General features: G+C 43.6%; 1 protein-coding gene across 3 annotated transcripts in view; it reads right to left on the bottom strand.

The window, feature by feature from the left end:
* The window catches only part of TSPAN4 (tetraspanin 4), a 417,908-nt gene that overhangs the window by 179,381 nt on the left and 222,055 nt on the right, over positions 1-16,472 (bottom strand). For 2 of the 3 annotated variants that reach the window (XM_077179946.1, XM_077179947.1), the window contains exon 4: positions 11,637-11,716. In XM_077179946.1, coding sequence (XP_077036061.1) covers positions 11,637-11,699 — 63 coding nt within the window. In that variant the 5' untranslated portion in view covers positions 11,700-11,716. Of the gene's footprint in view, positions 1-11,636; positions 12,599-16,472 lie in introns of those variants that run through there. The other variant, XM_054635107.2, reaches the window with a different exon arrangement.

The following is a 16,472-nucleotide window of genomic DNA, read 5'->3' on the forward strand; positions in this document are numbered from 1 at the left end:
ACAGAGAGGCTCTGTTCCCTCTCCTTCTCCCCATTCCCTGTGCAGAGGTAGAGGTACAGCTATGGACTGGCACAAGGACGTGTCTCCAGCCTGAAAGCCACAACACTGAAACCCTCCCTTAAGCGATGCTGACACGGGCATCCCTGCTGCCCACCTCCTCCTGCAGGAGGAGCCGCACAGCACCGGCGTTCAGGAGCTCCAGGCTGCTGGACAGCTCCGTGTGCTCCGCAGCTCCATCTGAGCCCTCTGGCACCGCCTGCCTTGTCTTTGGCAGCAGAAGCCACATAAACTTTGCAGTAGAGTCCATGGGTAGCTGAGGCTTAAAGGTTTGGAGCTAATTAACACAGCACAACTGTAGGGAAACCAGCTGTGCCCCTGCAGCTTCCCCACTTTACAAATACTGCTTAGAAAGAAAGGATAAAGCATTTGGCATTAGGGGCAAGAGCCTAATTCAGAAACATAACAAAGCAGGTGAAGCTGCAGAGACAAAACCAAAAATCCAACTAAAACTATTGTGTGCAGCACTGCATCTGTGAGAAACCCGACACATAGTCAGAATACAAGTTAAACTGGACTGATACTTGGGGAAAATGGACCTGTTTGGTAAACAAGGGGAAGATCTGACAACTCTATTGAGCAACTGAAATAGTCCATAACTGCTAATGATGCCTGTGATGAGAAAAAGATGGCTGTTTTACTGGGCATACTGGGAACTTGAGCCTGTAACTTGCTGTGCAAGCTAACAGCTCCTGTTATACCAGCAGACAGCAAAGCATGTGCCAAGACTATGTGAATCCTACAGAGCTCCCAGCCCACTGACACTGTGTGACCAAAGAACCCTTCCACTTTTATAGCCATAGTAAAAGAAGGGGAAAGATCCCAAAAGCTCAACATGTGGCTGAAATAAAAAAATAACAAAGTATTGCCAGTTATGACAAAACGAGATGATGCACAAAGAGGATTAACTCACAAACAATAAGCAAAGGCAAGCAATGCAAAAACAGGTACTGATGGCATCAAATGTGACTGAAGCATGAAGGCCTGGCTCAGATCTCACCAGCAATATGGAGCATTTGTGCAGCTGCTCAGCCACGTGATAAGGACAAGTGCACATGCTGCACCAAATGGTTTACAGTATGACACCCCTTATTGCTTTCAACTTGCATTTTCTTTCTTATGCTTGGTAACTTTTCATTTTATGTCTGTGCCAGGGAGCTGCAATATCATCACTTGAATGTTTCCTGGACAAAGGCATGCCATGAACAGAGCAATGTCATGATGTGCTTGCAGTGTCACAAACAATTTCATAATACAAATGAAGCTTGGATCAAAGCTAAACCCCGTAGGAAATTTTAAAAGTGGCAATGTATGCAGAAGTTGTAAAAGTCTCATGGAGTTAAAATCATATTCTTTCAGAAAGAAATAGAGTGACATGAAAAAGTACAACCAGCTGAAGAGGAATATGCCAGAGAATTTTGTACTTCTTAGTTGGCCAGTTTTATTTGGAGCCCATGGAAAATAGGGTACAAGTGCCAAATCCAGGGGACAACAAAGTACTACATACAGACAGACATATATACTCCTCCAGCTAGGTGGGGTGAGATCTATAATGAAGGGCCTTCTGCTGTTTTCATAATTTCACATCAGAATTAGGGAGTTACTAAAATGGATTTGGCTGAAAAGGGAGTGCTCCCAATACATGCACAGGGAAATCCACACTGCCATGGCAGCGAAGCCAACATGTAACTGTCAGCAGCTTGTGCTAAAAATACTAAGCTAGGAACTGAATAGGTTGGCTATTGTTCTAGAGAGAGAAATTTCAACTGCGGTGACAAAGACTGAAATATATCCAAGCTCCAGCCTGAAAAGAATAACTTCTGGGTAGAGCAAGTAGAACTTAAGAGATGGGTACCAGTAGCTAAGAAATCAAAGGAAAACAAAACCTGTGTTTGATGAAAGACCAGAGCCTTAATCTTGAAATCCTATTGAGTATTTGCTGAGAAATGAAGACAGAAAGAAATTCAGTACTTAAAAAATGCAAGAATTTCATCTAAGACTTTACTGGAGTACTGAAACATCCCTTTAGTGTCAGCAGTGGAAAACACCATGGGACTGTCCAGTCTGTGTTTTTTCAGGATTAAAATTTAACCAGTACCATAAGTAGAGACACATGCTCTCCTTAGGTACAGGATGTTTTTCTCAGTGACTGTTAGTCAATGTTTCTCCAAGAATTACCTACCTAAAACATACTTACAAAGGGAAATTGGAGTGAGAGAAGGGATAAGTGTTGTAATTAACACACAAGAGCATAATCAAGGAGACAGACTGGTGAGAGTATGGTAAAAATGTTTCAGGTCCTGCAAATTTCCCAAATAATAAAAATGGAAGTAATCATAAATTACACACAGGGTTTCAGTGATGCTTATTCATATAAATAGATCCTAACTTACTACACTGCTTCTTTGCCTCTGAGTTGAATCTGAGATCTCCCTGTGGCACTGGAGCAGGAATTTTATCTGCCCTATGACCCCCCTGAAACAAGTATTGTTTGCTGCCATGTTACTACAGCTTTTCAGAATGCAACAGTGCTGACATGGAGAAGGGAGGAAAGAGTTTTGCTGGAAATGTTAAAGACATGCCCCAGTTTGGCTACCAAAACCACTGTGATCATGTTTACCTCTAGGTTCAGCTTTCCCCAGTAAGGAGCACCAGCCTGACTGCAGAGAAGCAGTGGAGCTGCACGCTCCGGCCGTGACACGGAGCTCTAACACCCCAACCAAGAGGCACGTGGAGATCTCTCAGCACATCTGCCAGGCAGGGGAGGGCAGGGGCACCAAAGCAGCACAAGACATAGGCAACTCATTCTCCATGGTACAAACTGAATCCCATCACTGACAAAGGACAGGGAGCCATGAAAAGCTGAAAACGAGCTCTTACTGGTTATAATACATATGGTTGAGATTAATGGACTCATGCACACTCAAATTGGTTTTCTTTGCATTGAAAGAGGAGCCATAAAGCTCTCAGGGTCTCTCCTTTTTCACACCAGACTTTTATTACTATACACTCTGGGGTTTGCAAACACCAGGGAAGTACTAACTCACTGCAAAAGTGAAAATGTCTTGTGGCAGGAGGTCCTGAAATGATCCGTGAATAAACAATGAAATAATGTCTGTTTTTCATGCTAAAGATGCTGCAGTGTATTTTTTGGTAATGGCAGCATATGTGTATAGGACATATTGACCACTCCTGTCTTCTTTATTTTAGTTTACAAAGTCATTATAAAACTACCAAGTATTCTGCATTAATAAGTACAAAGCAGATGGTAGATGTGTTAAAACTCTGGCCTTCAATGATTGGAACTTAGAACAGACTGCAAGTGGCAGTGGAACTCAATTAATATCCAGAGTTCCAGTTATTTTGTTCAAGAAAATGGTATTGAATATGTCACCCTCAGCTCCTTCCCAGGCTGCTACAGATGAACTAGCGAAAAGATTTATTGAGACATAAATAACCAATTTGTCCTACAACCTTGGATGAATGTGACTTACAAAACAAGAGTACAAATGTTCAGCTGGCCAATATGAAGGCAGTCTATTTACAAACATTTACAAACTTGTCAGGAGCAATGTGGTGGAAAGCATACAACTGAAGTTTAATTTGTAGGGGGACTTTAGGACAAAAGCAATGTAATAAACTGGCAACAAATAACCACATTTAAAGTTCTGCCTTCTACTGGGGAAAAGAGGATATGAAAAAATTGTTACTGAAAGAAACCCAAGAAATTATTTGAATACTCAAACAATTCACAACAAACCGGAGCTCTGTTTTACATTTTACAGAAGAGCCATAAGTCCATCTGCCCCAGTATACACGTTAAAACAGCCAGTGGTGAATACTGAAGGAGTAGGGAATGTCAGCAATGCCACAGAAATGCTCTATAGCAAGATGACCTCGGGAAGAATCCAAATGTTCAACAAAACCAAACACACTCATGTATGGTGCTTGCCAAGGAGATGTGCACCTTGCCACTACTACAGGTGACTTCCAGCATGTCCCAGGACCTGTGACAAGACAGGAAATTGCAAGTACCACTAATGGGAGAGCACAGCACGGCAGGGGAAATATCTCTTAGAACTTCCAAAGCCGAGAACTGCCTCCTATGGAGGAAGCCATTGAGCCTTTCCAAGTGCAGCAGCACAAAGAGGAACTTAGTCTTGGTGCTCGTGGAGTAGTGAATGAATGCATTTACTGAGAATATAACATTTTCTCTGCACAGTCCCTTCTAAATGTTGTGTAAGACAGCAAGGATAAAACAACTGGCAATTGAAGAAGGAAGGAGAAAGTCGAAAATAAGTTGGAGCCACTATCTAATTCTGCCACAGCAGCTGCTGGCTGCTATCTAGTATATAACTGTGTGTCTATTTGTGATTGTGTGAGACTCACTCAAAACCATACAGATCAGAAAGACTCCAACATTAAGATGACACAGATCAATACCTGCTGCAGCTGCACTCTATTTAAAGTACCTGAGAACAAACAAAGTTGCTATGGCCTAGGAAATAGTAAAAAGGGCTATGTGAGCAATCTGGAAAAGCAAGCAGGGGAAAAAAAAACCACAACCAACCAACCAACCCAAAACAAACAAACATCCAAAAATTTTGAAGGTCTGTGTATAAAAACTTAAAAGACCAAGTCATTCTGGTCCCTTTGTCCTTTTATATCAAACCTTGTGCCTCATTCAAACCACTATTTCAAATGTTCAGTGTTCACCTTTAGAACAAGCCTCAGCTGCAACATGTTATAAGGCTCTGCAGGCATTCACACTTGACACAGGCAGGAAGGGTTTTTTGGAGAAGAGGTTTTAATACTGAAGACAGACTTAAGATGTGTTTCAGTATGACAGTCTAATTACAGGCTGCAATTTCAATTTCATTTACTTCTGTTGCGTCTCATGATGGCTTAACATTTCCCAGAGAAACAATTACAGGACAGTACTAAGAACACAATTTACTGTCTCCAATCTTCATGAATATGCAGAATTCATTCCACTCAACACCATATTTCATTTCTGACCCTGCGGTGCTCAGTTTACACTAAAAATAACAGAAACAAGTACCTCTATATAGATATATAGATACTGTATATTATTCAACCTTGTACAGATTTGCAACCTTAGCCAAAAGTTACTTTATTCTAAGTAAATAAATCACACTGTAGTAATAACAGCTATAATGATCTAAAAATAGTATCTGGAGAAAAAAATGAGACGGGTGTTTCATCCTCCTGTATACCCTGTGGATACAGAGTTGCAAACAATATCCTGGCCAAAAAGTATGGGGATTTTTCTTCTAAAATAAAGGCCCAAATGGGGTGAAAGGGATGTAACACACGGGCAGAATGAACTATGAGGTGACAGCATATGTTATTTGATCATAGCCCCAGCAATGAGAAATCCTGTGTAAGAAAGAACTGGCTAGCCTTCAAAAGTCTTCAAGCCAAGAAAAGAAGGAAGAGGAATAATGACAAAAATGATCTCACCTGGCTTTTTTCTTTCTCTGTGTAGGTCAAAGTATTGGCTGCAATAGATTTAGTAGCTGTCATTGTCCAGAAGAGGGAATTATGTCTGCAGCCTTTTGCCTCAGTGCTTTAAAGAGGCCAGTTTGTCCACTCCTGCAACATGGCCATATCCTGTGGGGCCTACTCACTGCTTATCAATGTGATAGCAAACATACCTAATGCTATGAAACTGCTCTTGTCTTGAGCCACAGAAGCAGTAAGCAATTTGTAAATAGTATCTATTATATGGTCAACTTTAAAGTAACTTTTTTCCTCTATTAACAGCCTTCTGAACCTGGTTTCCTAAGGAAAAGAAGATTATGAAAAAGAACTGTGTTGGCTGAGTATCCCGTGAATAACTCACGAGTCCATTTCCCACTGTTAGCATGAGCTGACAAATACGCATTCTTCTAAAGTCATTAACTTCCTAAAGGTTTTCAGAAAGTATGCATTTAGACACCAAATGTAGCTCTTAGAAATGCCTTCACCAGGAGATATGAATCCAGCATGATCCTTGGTCCCTATTAGACATCAGGACCCACACAGCAGAGGGACAGTATGAATGGTGCCACTGTGGAGAAAGCTCTAATTGGTGCCCGTATAAATCAGAAGTCAGGTAATACAATCATCTCTCACACTTGAGATCAGCCCTCAATAGTTCTGCTTCTCATGGAAATGCCATTTTTAAAGTCTGTAATTCCCACATCAAATGACTCTTCTTTCTTTAAAGGCAATGCTCCTCAAAAATACATCCTCAGAGAAGCCTCAGAAAGATGTCAATCAGACTGAGCAGTTTCTGGAAGGGGCAAGTAACAAAAGAGAATCAGAAACTGAGAGGCAGCTAGAGAAAATGAATTTCTGGGGTAAACTTCCCATGTTTTAATTGCACAGAAGCAAAGCCCGCTTTGCTAATTAATCAGGCACCTTTCACACATTTGAAAACACAGTCTGACTTACTTCTAATCAAACTTTCTTCTCAGAGCAGTGCCCAGCTGGTGGGGATGTGACTGAGGTGGGCAGAAGGGCACCCAGCAGCTGCAACTGGTGAGCTCAGCCCCATGGGATGAGCTGCAGCCCTTGCCCATCAGAGAAGAACATCTGCACATAATGATGATGAAATGGGGGACCTGCTTTCAAAATAGCTTACTGCTCTATCGGTAATTCTTTTTCCACTAATTTAAGACTGCAGCCAAGTATAACCACAAAATGATTGTTGTCCCCAGCCACTAACAATCTGTAGAGATTCTGGCTGTTTTAACCATCAATCTCATTCAGCTGACTGATGGAGGATGCAGATGAAGGAAAAGGAATCCACTTCAATGAAATCAGCTGCTTCTCTAACAAAATTCTCCACCTTCCAGCCAACAGCTCTTCTCAAGCTAATAATGTCAGATGGTTTCCCAACAAGGTACAGTGAAATGAAGAGACACCCCTCTAGCTTTACCCTCTGGCCAAATTTGGCCAGAATCACTTGAACACAATCCAGTACCCCATGGTGCATTTTCAGACCAAGCTGTTCCCTTCCCCAGCTGTCCTGCACAGTCAGTCTTCCACATACTATAAACATTTGCATAGTTCTTACAAGACAACCTGTGCTGCTGGAGTGCAAGGAAGTAAACTGATGCCAGTAATGAGGGATTCTCATTTTCATTACTTCCTCTCCTTCTAATTAGATGTGAGTAATGTTGGCAGTATCACCAGTGCACCAGGCCAGGAGTACTCATTGGTGCAGAGCTTCTCAAACTGTGGTTCACAAACTATCGGCAGCAACAAAGACAGAGGAGAGACCCAGAGCTGGACCCTAGAATCAGATTAAACAGGTTCTTGGGGTTTTTCCCACACAGATCCTGGTGCATTCACTAGTGCTACCTGCCACTTCCTTGGCTCTGTGTTTCCATACATTTCAGATTTGCACTTTGTGTCTTACAAGCCAAGATAAAGCATTTCCAGGGCTGTATCAGTTGGGAATTTTAATATGGACCAAATGGCAAAAGAAAGAAAAGTGCCTTGCCTCAACTCTTCATCCAGGAAGGTGGAAAGCAGAGCTCCAGCTGCTCATTTCAGCCACAGTGTGTCCAGCAGATGGCAACTCCCAAGTTTTCAAGAGAGCAGAGACTATTCCCCTGCATCATTGGGAGGCTAACCAATGAAATTAGAGATTTCACAAAACTTTTTGAGAGCTTTGACTGCTTTGTAGTGCATACAAATGTAGCATGTTTTACCAATGGAAAGGAGACACATGCACAGAAATAACTAATAGTAAGTTTGATAAATAATAAGCTTCTCTGCCTCCTTTCTTTTTGTTGCCATCTCCTCTTTATAACTAGATTTCTAACAACAGCATTTTGCTGTTGAATTTCTCTATTGGTTAAAGCATTACCTGAAGAGTCAGCTAATGCTATTCAGTTATTTGAAGGGCAAACTTCCACCTCTCTAGGTGGTTTTCCCTAGCACAGGATCTAAGGAAAGCATAAGCCACTGGCAACAGAACTACAGTTAGCAAATTTCCTTTTTTGAGTCTTGAAGGTTTGGGAGCTAGAAGTTAAAACAAGTAGGGATGCTACATAAGTCAAGGGGATTAAGGGAATGATGCTTTTCTTTCTATAGAGCTCTCTCAGCCTTTAGGATATAGCCCATCTTTTTCACAAAGAAAAAGAAAAGAAGAGAGAAGGCACCACATCCTTGGATTAAAAGCACAGGAAAAGTTTGTTTTACTGACTGTGAAGAAAAGCTGGATGTCTGGAGGAGAATGTGGAAAACAATTGTTCTTCCCTGGGTATGTCACAGAGAAATAAAAATATTTCATTACAAAATAAAAACATTCTGCTCTGTGATCATCTGAGGTGATCTTCAGTCTCAAGGGTTCAGCAATTCAGCAAATGAAAATCTAAGTCAATAAAAATGAATGAAGCCAGGCAAGTATTCTGTATCAGGTGACAAAAGTTATTTTGGGAGCTTACAAACCAGTGAGTGCAGTGATACAATAATGGCTCATCTGCATCTGGCACTGTTCCAGGGAATGGCCTCTGATGGAAATTCCCATTAGAGAAGCAGTGCTGCTCTCTGATATTGTTTTGCCCGTGCTTCAGAACCTTAATACCCCAGAGTAGCTGCAAATGCACCAAGAGCAATTTGCACAGGGCTCCTCATGGAGAAATGAGCTATTTTAGGAGTATCCAATTCTTTTCTCTATAATAATAGCTGCTAGTCTTCTGTACCAATGGACTGATTCAGCATCAACACTGACAAGGTACTTCAGCCTCTGACACTTGTGAAGGAGCTTTGTGCTCCCTTTAACCATCAGAAAGGGGAGGAGAAATTTGCTCTGTTTTCAGTTATATGACAGCTTTTAAAAATTTTACAGCGTGAGCACAGCACCTAATCCAACAAAGTCTGCCAAGAACATTTAAAATCAGGGTCTCAGAGAATTTGCTTCCTATAAATTCACCAGTATTGTAAGGAAAGGATCTTTCCCTCAGAAAGGCAGCACAAATCCCACTGGAGTTGCACAGGGCTGAGGACTGTTTTCTGCCACATTGTGGGAAAGACAGCTGAAAGTACTGGGAATTAGGCTGTAGGGATGCACAAAATGTACTGGAGTTAATGAATAGGAACAGGAAGAAGAAGATGAAAATATGATTTCTGACAGAAATCAAAGCATTTTCTCAAACAGAATCAAGAGCAGGAACAGGCTATAATAGGCATTTAACTCATTTAATGCAATGACTGCTCTCAATACATGAAAAATAAATTCCTCTTCCTACCTAAACTATTGCCTGTTACTAACCAACTACCTAGAGGAGGGTGGAGAGGAAAGGTGGAGCCAGCAAAACTTCCTTGAGCATGTATGCAAAGATAAATCCTATATTCCTGCAGAGATGCTTTCCTGTAATTTCACAAAGTAAAATGTGACAGATAACTAAAAACAACATGAAAAACAAAACAACAGTATCATCAACCTGTAATCTTCTAAGATTTCTGATCACTAGAAATGGAAATTTTTTTCTCCTTTTACCAAGGAGAGGCTAGCCAGTACCTTTAAAAATCATCTTTTTTCAGTTACTTTCTTCACTGTGAGAAGGTGAAGAGCTGCATCTATTACAACTCCATGCTGTGCAAACCTCATTTGGACATGATGATCATCCATCACTCCTGCTGTGCAGGTAGCATGTGAAAGGGAAACAAACCAGAGATCGTGCTGCAGTCAGTATGTGACACCACCCACTGCCCTGCTCGCATGCTTCAGTTCACCTAGAGCCCAGCTGCCACACAGGCATCCTCTTTTTGGGACCCCTGCCTTTTCTCTGCCTCCAAGTATAGCTTAGAGCAGCTCTGATGGTTTTAGGAGGGAGACAGAAACCTCTCTTTCTCTCCCAAAATATTAAGGCGTTCCTACTGAAAAGCATGCCAAAGATATATCATTATGTGCAACCTTGCCTTTGTAAATACACACACATTACTTGCAGCAGTACCTCTTCTCATCACACGGGTATGTTTCAGTGGAAGATAAATATTGCAAGAGAAATCAGAATGCCTGTATCCTTTGAGGCAGTGCTGTGCATAATCCTGAAAAGAGCTATTAATGCCAGCACCCTACTTCTTTTCTCTAGCTCACACTTCAACTAACTGTCAGTGCTATCTATAATCTCAACCAGGGACAGTCAGTAGAGGCACAAAACTTAAAAAAGCAAGAAGAATATTGTTTGTCTTTTTCAGAAAGCTCTGGAGTAAGCTGCAATAAATATTAGATGATTTTTAGGGAAGCAGAAGCAACCAAAATTAGCCTTGAAAGACAGAATGCAGCCTTAACAACACTCTTTCTACCAACTCACCTAGGATGCAAAGAGAGCAGCTTCCTTGTGTTTCACAGCTCTGGTTAGTGCTGTGCCAATTCAGGGGACTTGCACTAGTTTGTCACATCCTGACTCTTGGTATGGCTCAGGTCAGCAGGAGTTGCCTGCACTTTGTGTTTTCTGATGCACTGCAGCATGCCTGGCTTCAAACAGCTGTACAGCAGCGCACACTAGAGAACAACTCTCTCCATCTCACAGCCCTCCCAGCACCTCCAACGAGTCAGGAGAGCACAGCCAGTAACAGGGCACAGTAACATCCAGCTGCAAACACACACCCCCTCCTCAAGTGCCATGACAGGAGGGGTGTCGCTCCACAATACTCCTCATTTCCCTCAGCATCTTCATAAGCCACCTGGGAGGAACAAGCCCTCTAAAGGCACCTCCTGAGGATCGTGTAACAGACCTTCCCATGTATGATTCTGGACAAGAAACTGAACTAGAAATCCTGTCCTGCCCTAGCAAACGTGCTACTACTCCCTTTTTTACAGGACTAGCAGCATTTGTGACGTGGGTCCCCCCCCACTCGCTTCTTTAGTCTCAGCTACAGCCTACACTCCATTACAAGGGAGTTAAGTGCCCAGGCACCTAATTTATTAAAAAGATGATGACACACACATGCCTCACAGTGATTTGATAAGCTCCTGGCACAGAGCAGCAGCCCCAGAAGCAGAGAGGAGCGCTCTGGTCTCTCTCCACCCACGTCTTCAACAGGGAATGGCAGTGCCAGGACCCACCACTGACAGCAACAGAGAATGACTACCTAGAGATTCCTGATACAGGCTTTAATGTGCTGATGTACCAAGTATGCATCATGCCATCTGCAATAAAGCAACAGATGTAAGCACGTGCTGAACCTCACAACCATGAATGGTCTCAGCTATTTCTCTAGGACTATGCATAACTTTTGAGGCAAACACATAAGAATGAAAGATCAGGGCACAAAAAAGTATAAGCTCTCACTGGAACAAAGTGATGAAGGCATTCGTGCAACTGACCTCTATAAACACACTCTTTTGTCTTCTACCACAGTTTTGAAATGCAGCTGGAGGCCAGGAATTGAGAGGATGAAAAAAACCCTCTACAGGTTATCTATGCAAATTAATGAGGCCACAAAAGCAGTAGCCTAGGCACCACTTTGTTCAAGTTTAAAAGCAGCAACAAGTTCACCTTCCATCTCAGTAAACAGACACAAAAACCGTTCCAGAGTTCCAAACATGTACTCACCCAGAAGAGAAGGTTGAAAACAAACATTAGGTACTTGATACACTGCAGGCAGTTGTGAGCCATGCTGCACCTCTTCAGTTCTAGGAGAAAAATAAATGAGAGATCCAGGTAAAAGACAACGTACTTGTTTCCCTTGGGGGTCGTGTACTTAGCCTTGGTGGCCTTCGGGCCAGGGTTGGTATGAAATCCAAAAAAAGAGTTGCTGGCAGCCCCAAACTGGCCACCATACATGCTGCTGTATCGACGGAAGGCGCCATTTGGGAAACTGTAATCCTTGCTGTCCAGGGAAGGGCTCCTGTGATAGGTGGACTCATCGGTGCTGGACCTGCGCATGGTGGCTTCAGCTGTCCCGTTCCTGCTGCTCTGACAGCCGTCGGCGAAAGGTTGGTGATCTTCCTTCCTTCCTGCTCCTTCTCCTCGCTAAGAATCCCCTATTGCTTTGCACCAGCTGTTCTTTCGTCTGCCATCCTGCCAAGGAGTTACGCGTGCTGTGCGGCAGCAAAGTTGGTGAACTGAAGTCTGCTTAGCCAGAAGTTAGGGAGCAGCGTGCTTCCACATGAGAAAGACTTCTGCACAAGTAAACATTCCCGTCACTGTCACGATCGTCCCTCCCGGCCCACCCCGCTACCAGGGAAGGAAAAATCAGACAGAGATATACTGTACCCAGAGCAAAGAATTTTAAAAAAAGGAACCGTGACCTCGCTCGGCTCGCAAATGCCATACAAAACCCCGGCTCCGCACGCCACGCACAGACAAGAGAGTGCCGCTGCCCGAGACCCGCGGCAGGCAGGGCCAGGGATTATCCGAAAGGCGAGCAGCTGCCGTGGCGCTTTCCCGCCGCCCGCATCGCTGCGCCCCGCGCCGCCGGGCTCACTCGGCGCATCCCCGCATCCCGCTCCCGCGGCGGCCGCCTGTGGAACGCCGGCCCCGGCGCTCCATTCCCGGCGTGGCCGCCCCTCCTCCGAGCGCCGCGCCAATGGCGCTGCCCGCCCGCCCGGCCCCGGCCCACGGCCCGCCCTCACAGCCCCGCCCGGGGCCGCGGCTCCCCCCCGCCCACAAACTCCGAGCGCGGCGAAACCGCGCGGAGCCCCGACCTGGGCGCAGGTGGCTGTGCGGGGCTGCCCGGCTGCGCAGGCGGCGCTGCCGAAAGGAACGGGAATGAGTGCGTGCAGTGAAGGATTGGTACGCAAAAGCGCCGGGGATGCTCCGCGGGGAGCGGGGTCAGGACACACCGTGCTCCCCTTGCCGGAAGGCTCGTTTGTTCCGCTGCAGATCCATCACCGGGATGCTCCTAATTCGCTCCGTCCCACGGAATCATCACTCAGCAACACGAATGGCCCGGTCATTTGTCCCCTGTCAGAACGCACTGATCGGCATCAAGCTCCGTACGCTGGGGAGCACTTCCCTAAAATCTGACAGCTCCCACAGGCAGTAAAGAGTTGAAAATGTGCCACACACAACTTTTTCGGGAAGGAAATATCTTACTGAAACTGTGGCAATTACAGTATTAATACTCAGGAAAGCAAGACTCATTTACCATCTTTGCCCCAAACTCCCTGTGCAAGTAATTCACTCGTCTCTGTATATGCCACCTCCTTATCTGTCTGCCTCCCTCTCTGTCTGCCCTTTGATTTTGACTGCAACTTACTGAAACTACATCAAAAGATGGCTGGCTAACATTTTTTTACAACGCCTGCCCAGCAGAGAATTAATCAAGATGAAAACAGATTTCCTTCCTGAAGCATCTTGCCAGTCTCAGCATAAATCAAGAGACATGGGCACCAATTAATTAAAGAACAAATTAGTAAAAGTAAAATGAGCTGGTTTTGCACATAGCCTAAGCAGTTCACCCCTGCAAACTACCCTCTAATTCTGTTAATTAACTAACTGCAAACTTAGAGTCTAATTATTTCTCCTCATTTCCTCCACAAACTATAAATACACTGACCATACCTGGTGCAAGCTTTAGAAAGAAAGAACCTGAGCACAAAACACAAGGGTAATAACTCCTGCACCATCTGTCTCAGTAACTTTGATGAGTTACAACTTTCCAGTTTTTTATTTCCCTACCTCCAAAATTAGTTTTCTACTCCCCTCCCTTTCCTGCACAATATGAACTCTGCCCTCCTTAAACAAATCTTCCTTCCCTAGCAAATAAAGATGGTCCAATGGAAGCAGATCCGTTCTCAGAGTTCCCAATATACTGTTAATTTTCCCTGTGCTACCAAACTGTTCTGCCTCCACCCTTTCTCCTCACCTGTATTACAACTAGACCAGTTTAGTAACAGAAACCCAAAAATGATTCAAATTTTTTCTGTTGTCTGTCAGTATGTAAAAATGCCTGTGCACAAAGCACCATATTAAATGGTGAAAGAAAAACTGGGTACAGCTCAGCACACAAATTATGCTGAAGCAGTGACAAGTCAGATAACTGTGATTTAACAAGGGTGCCCATGGTACTGCATTTAACAGAGGAGAATTTGGCATATTTACCGTAAACTAGACAACTGAAGCCCAAAGGCAGCTCATTGCTATCTGGATAAGAAAAGGGTTAGAAATCACTTGCTTTCCCCTTTCCTGAAGGCGAGAAATCATCAATTCTTAAGAGAATTAAGTCCTTAATACAGTGGAATAATTCATAAAGCCAGGGTCTAAGGTAGAAGGAAGAATTTCTAAATGTTTGTTTTAAATAAAAAGTAATAAATACCAACACACAGTGTATATATTTCAGACAGATGCAGAAAATGTTTTAGGAAGGCTGAGGTCCTGCATAACCCTTACAATAAAGGGTATTTTTCCTCCAGCCTCTTTTCACCATCGTCCTGTAGCACACCTCATGGAAATGACAACTTTTTTAAGGCACTGAAGTGTAAAATGTAGTTCTCAAGTAGTTGCTGTTCTTTCTCATTACAATAACAACAGTTAATTATAAACAGAGTCATTTAGTAAATAGGCATTACAATCATTCTTTTATTAAATCTTCCTCACCAGGAACCCCAGTCAGAATCTCTAGCCTAAATGGGAAACCCTTGAGAAAGCAATGTTGCACCAACAGGCTAACTGCAGCTTGGCTGACATGCTCACATGAGGGAGTGATGTCCTGCATGGGGACTGGGGGAAATCAATGAAAGGAGAAGGGCTGCTGAACTCTACTCTTGCCCATCTCTGGTGTGAAGTGAATGGAAAGGGCATGCTGGGACCCATGCTGACATTTTAGCTGTTTAACAATAAAGTGATGTGTGAACTAAGAAGAACAAACCTTGGAAGCATTGCATCACTGGGGCATTGTGTCTAAAGGGTGACCCAAAGGACAGGCAAATTAGAGCTTTCACAAAACTTTTTGTTAATGACTGAGCCTAAAATCACGGTGTGGACCTAGTGACCTCTGTTCACCTCTGCTTAACGTCTATTTTTTCTCTCCCCAGCTGCATCTCTATATTCCCATCCTGTGGCCAATTCATATTGATTCCTCTACACAAGAAAGCAAGCACTGTGCAGTCTCGCCAGCAGAGGTTCAATTTGTATTGATTCTGGTGGCACGCTACCATTTAGGTTATAACAACTCTGTCCCTGCCACTTTGAGTGGAGTGCTGGTAACCCTTCCCTGACTCCAGCCAAAACCCTGGCTCTGAAAGAGAAGAGGCAGCAGACTCACTCTAATGACACCAGGTGAACTCCAGGCAATAAACTGTAAAAGGCTTGGGCATCAGGGGGCAGATCTCTTAACTGTGTTATCCCTCACACCCTTTATCTGAGCAGCCTCAGCTTTGGCTTTCACCTGAAGGCACACAGCCCACACTTTGCACCTCACCCTGAGCTGCAGCCTCCACAGACCCCACGCCACCTCCCTTATTGTTTTGAACACTGCTTTCTCTTCTTCCACCATGATTTAACATTCATGACCACAAGACATCAGTGCTTCAGCTCACACAAAATGCAGCACTAATTCACCTCCTCATTAATTTAGTCTCATTAGTCCCTTAATGGTTGCACTGGTTTTCCCCCTACTAATGCCTCTTGTCACTGTCTTCAAAATTCTGCATACCTGCTCCATCATCCTAATGGAACAACCCACTTTGAATTAACCTCAGTAGACTTTGTTAAGTGACCCACAAAATAAAATTTTTAAGAACGCTGCTAGAAGGTATTAGTGAAATACACTATATAAAACAGGGTATGGATGTGACAACTGCTCCCATTCTGCAACAGAGGAGTGTGCAAAGGCATGCACGTGATAGGTGACATCAGTCCCCGTAGCTTCAGTGAACAACCTGAATAAGAGCAAACATTACTACAGGAGTGGCATCTTCTTGTGAGTTACTAGCTTTGCTTCACACCACAGCACTGAAATCAGCTAAGAGTGATCAACGGTGAATACACTCCAAATGCTCAACTTTTCATTTCATGTACATAGAGATCACCACAGAAAAGTGTTAATCAAACCTGTCTTTTTCTTCAGCAATATGCATGGAGAGAAATCCCTTGTTTGCTCACCCAGTGCACTCTTTGCAGCTATTGTTTGCTTATGTTTGATTCAGTGATGCAGGTTTTATAAAAATTGTACCTCTTCCAAAAGTCTAAGAGAAACATCTCTTCTGACTGGAGGGTGAACCAAAGTTCAGGGCCAAGCTGGCTGTTTCAGCTAGGAGGAAAAAAAGCCTTGTGATGGAGTCTTTGATTTGTTTGCTTTTGTATATTCATTTTGCATGAGTATAAATGACTAAAAGAGCAAAGCAAAGAGAGTGAGGATATGATTTTTAACCTGTCAGCCTCACACTGCCACAGGTTTTCAGTCTCTGCTCAACCGTGCCCAGGACTGTTTAGTGTCTCTAAGTG

Source organism: Agelaius phoeniceus, chromosome 6 (genome assembly GCF_051311805.1).
Source record: "Agelaius phoeniceus isolate bAgePho1 chromosome 6, bAgePho1.hap1, whole genome shotgun sequence".
Lineage (NCBI taxonomy): Eukaryota > Metazoa > Chordata > Aves > Passeriformes > Icteridae > Agelaius > Agelaius phoeniceus.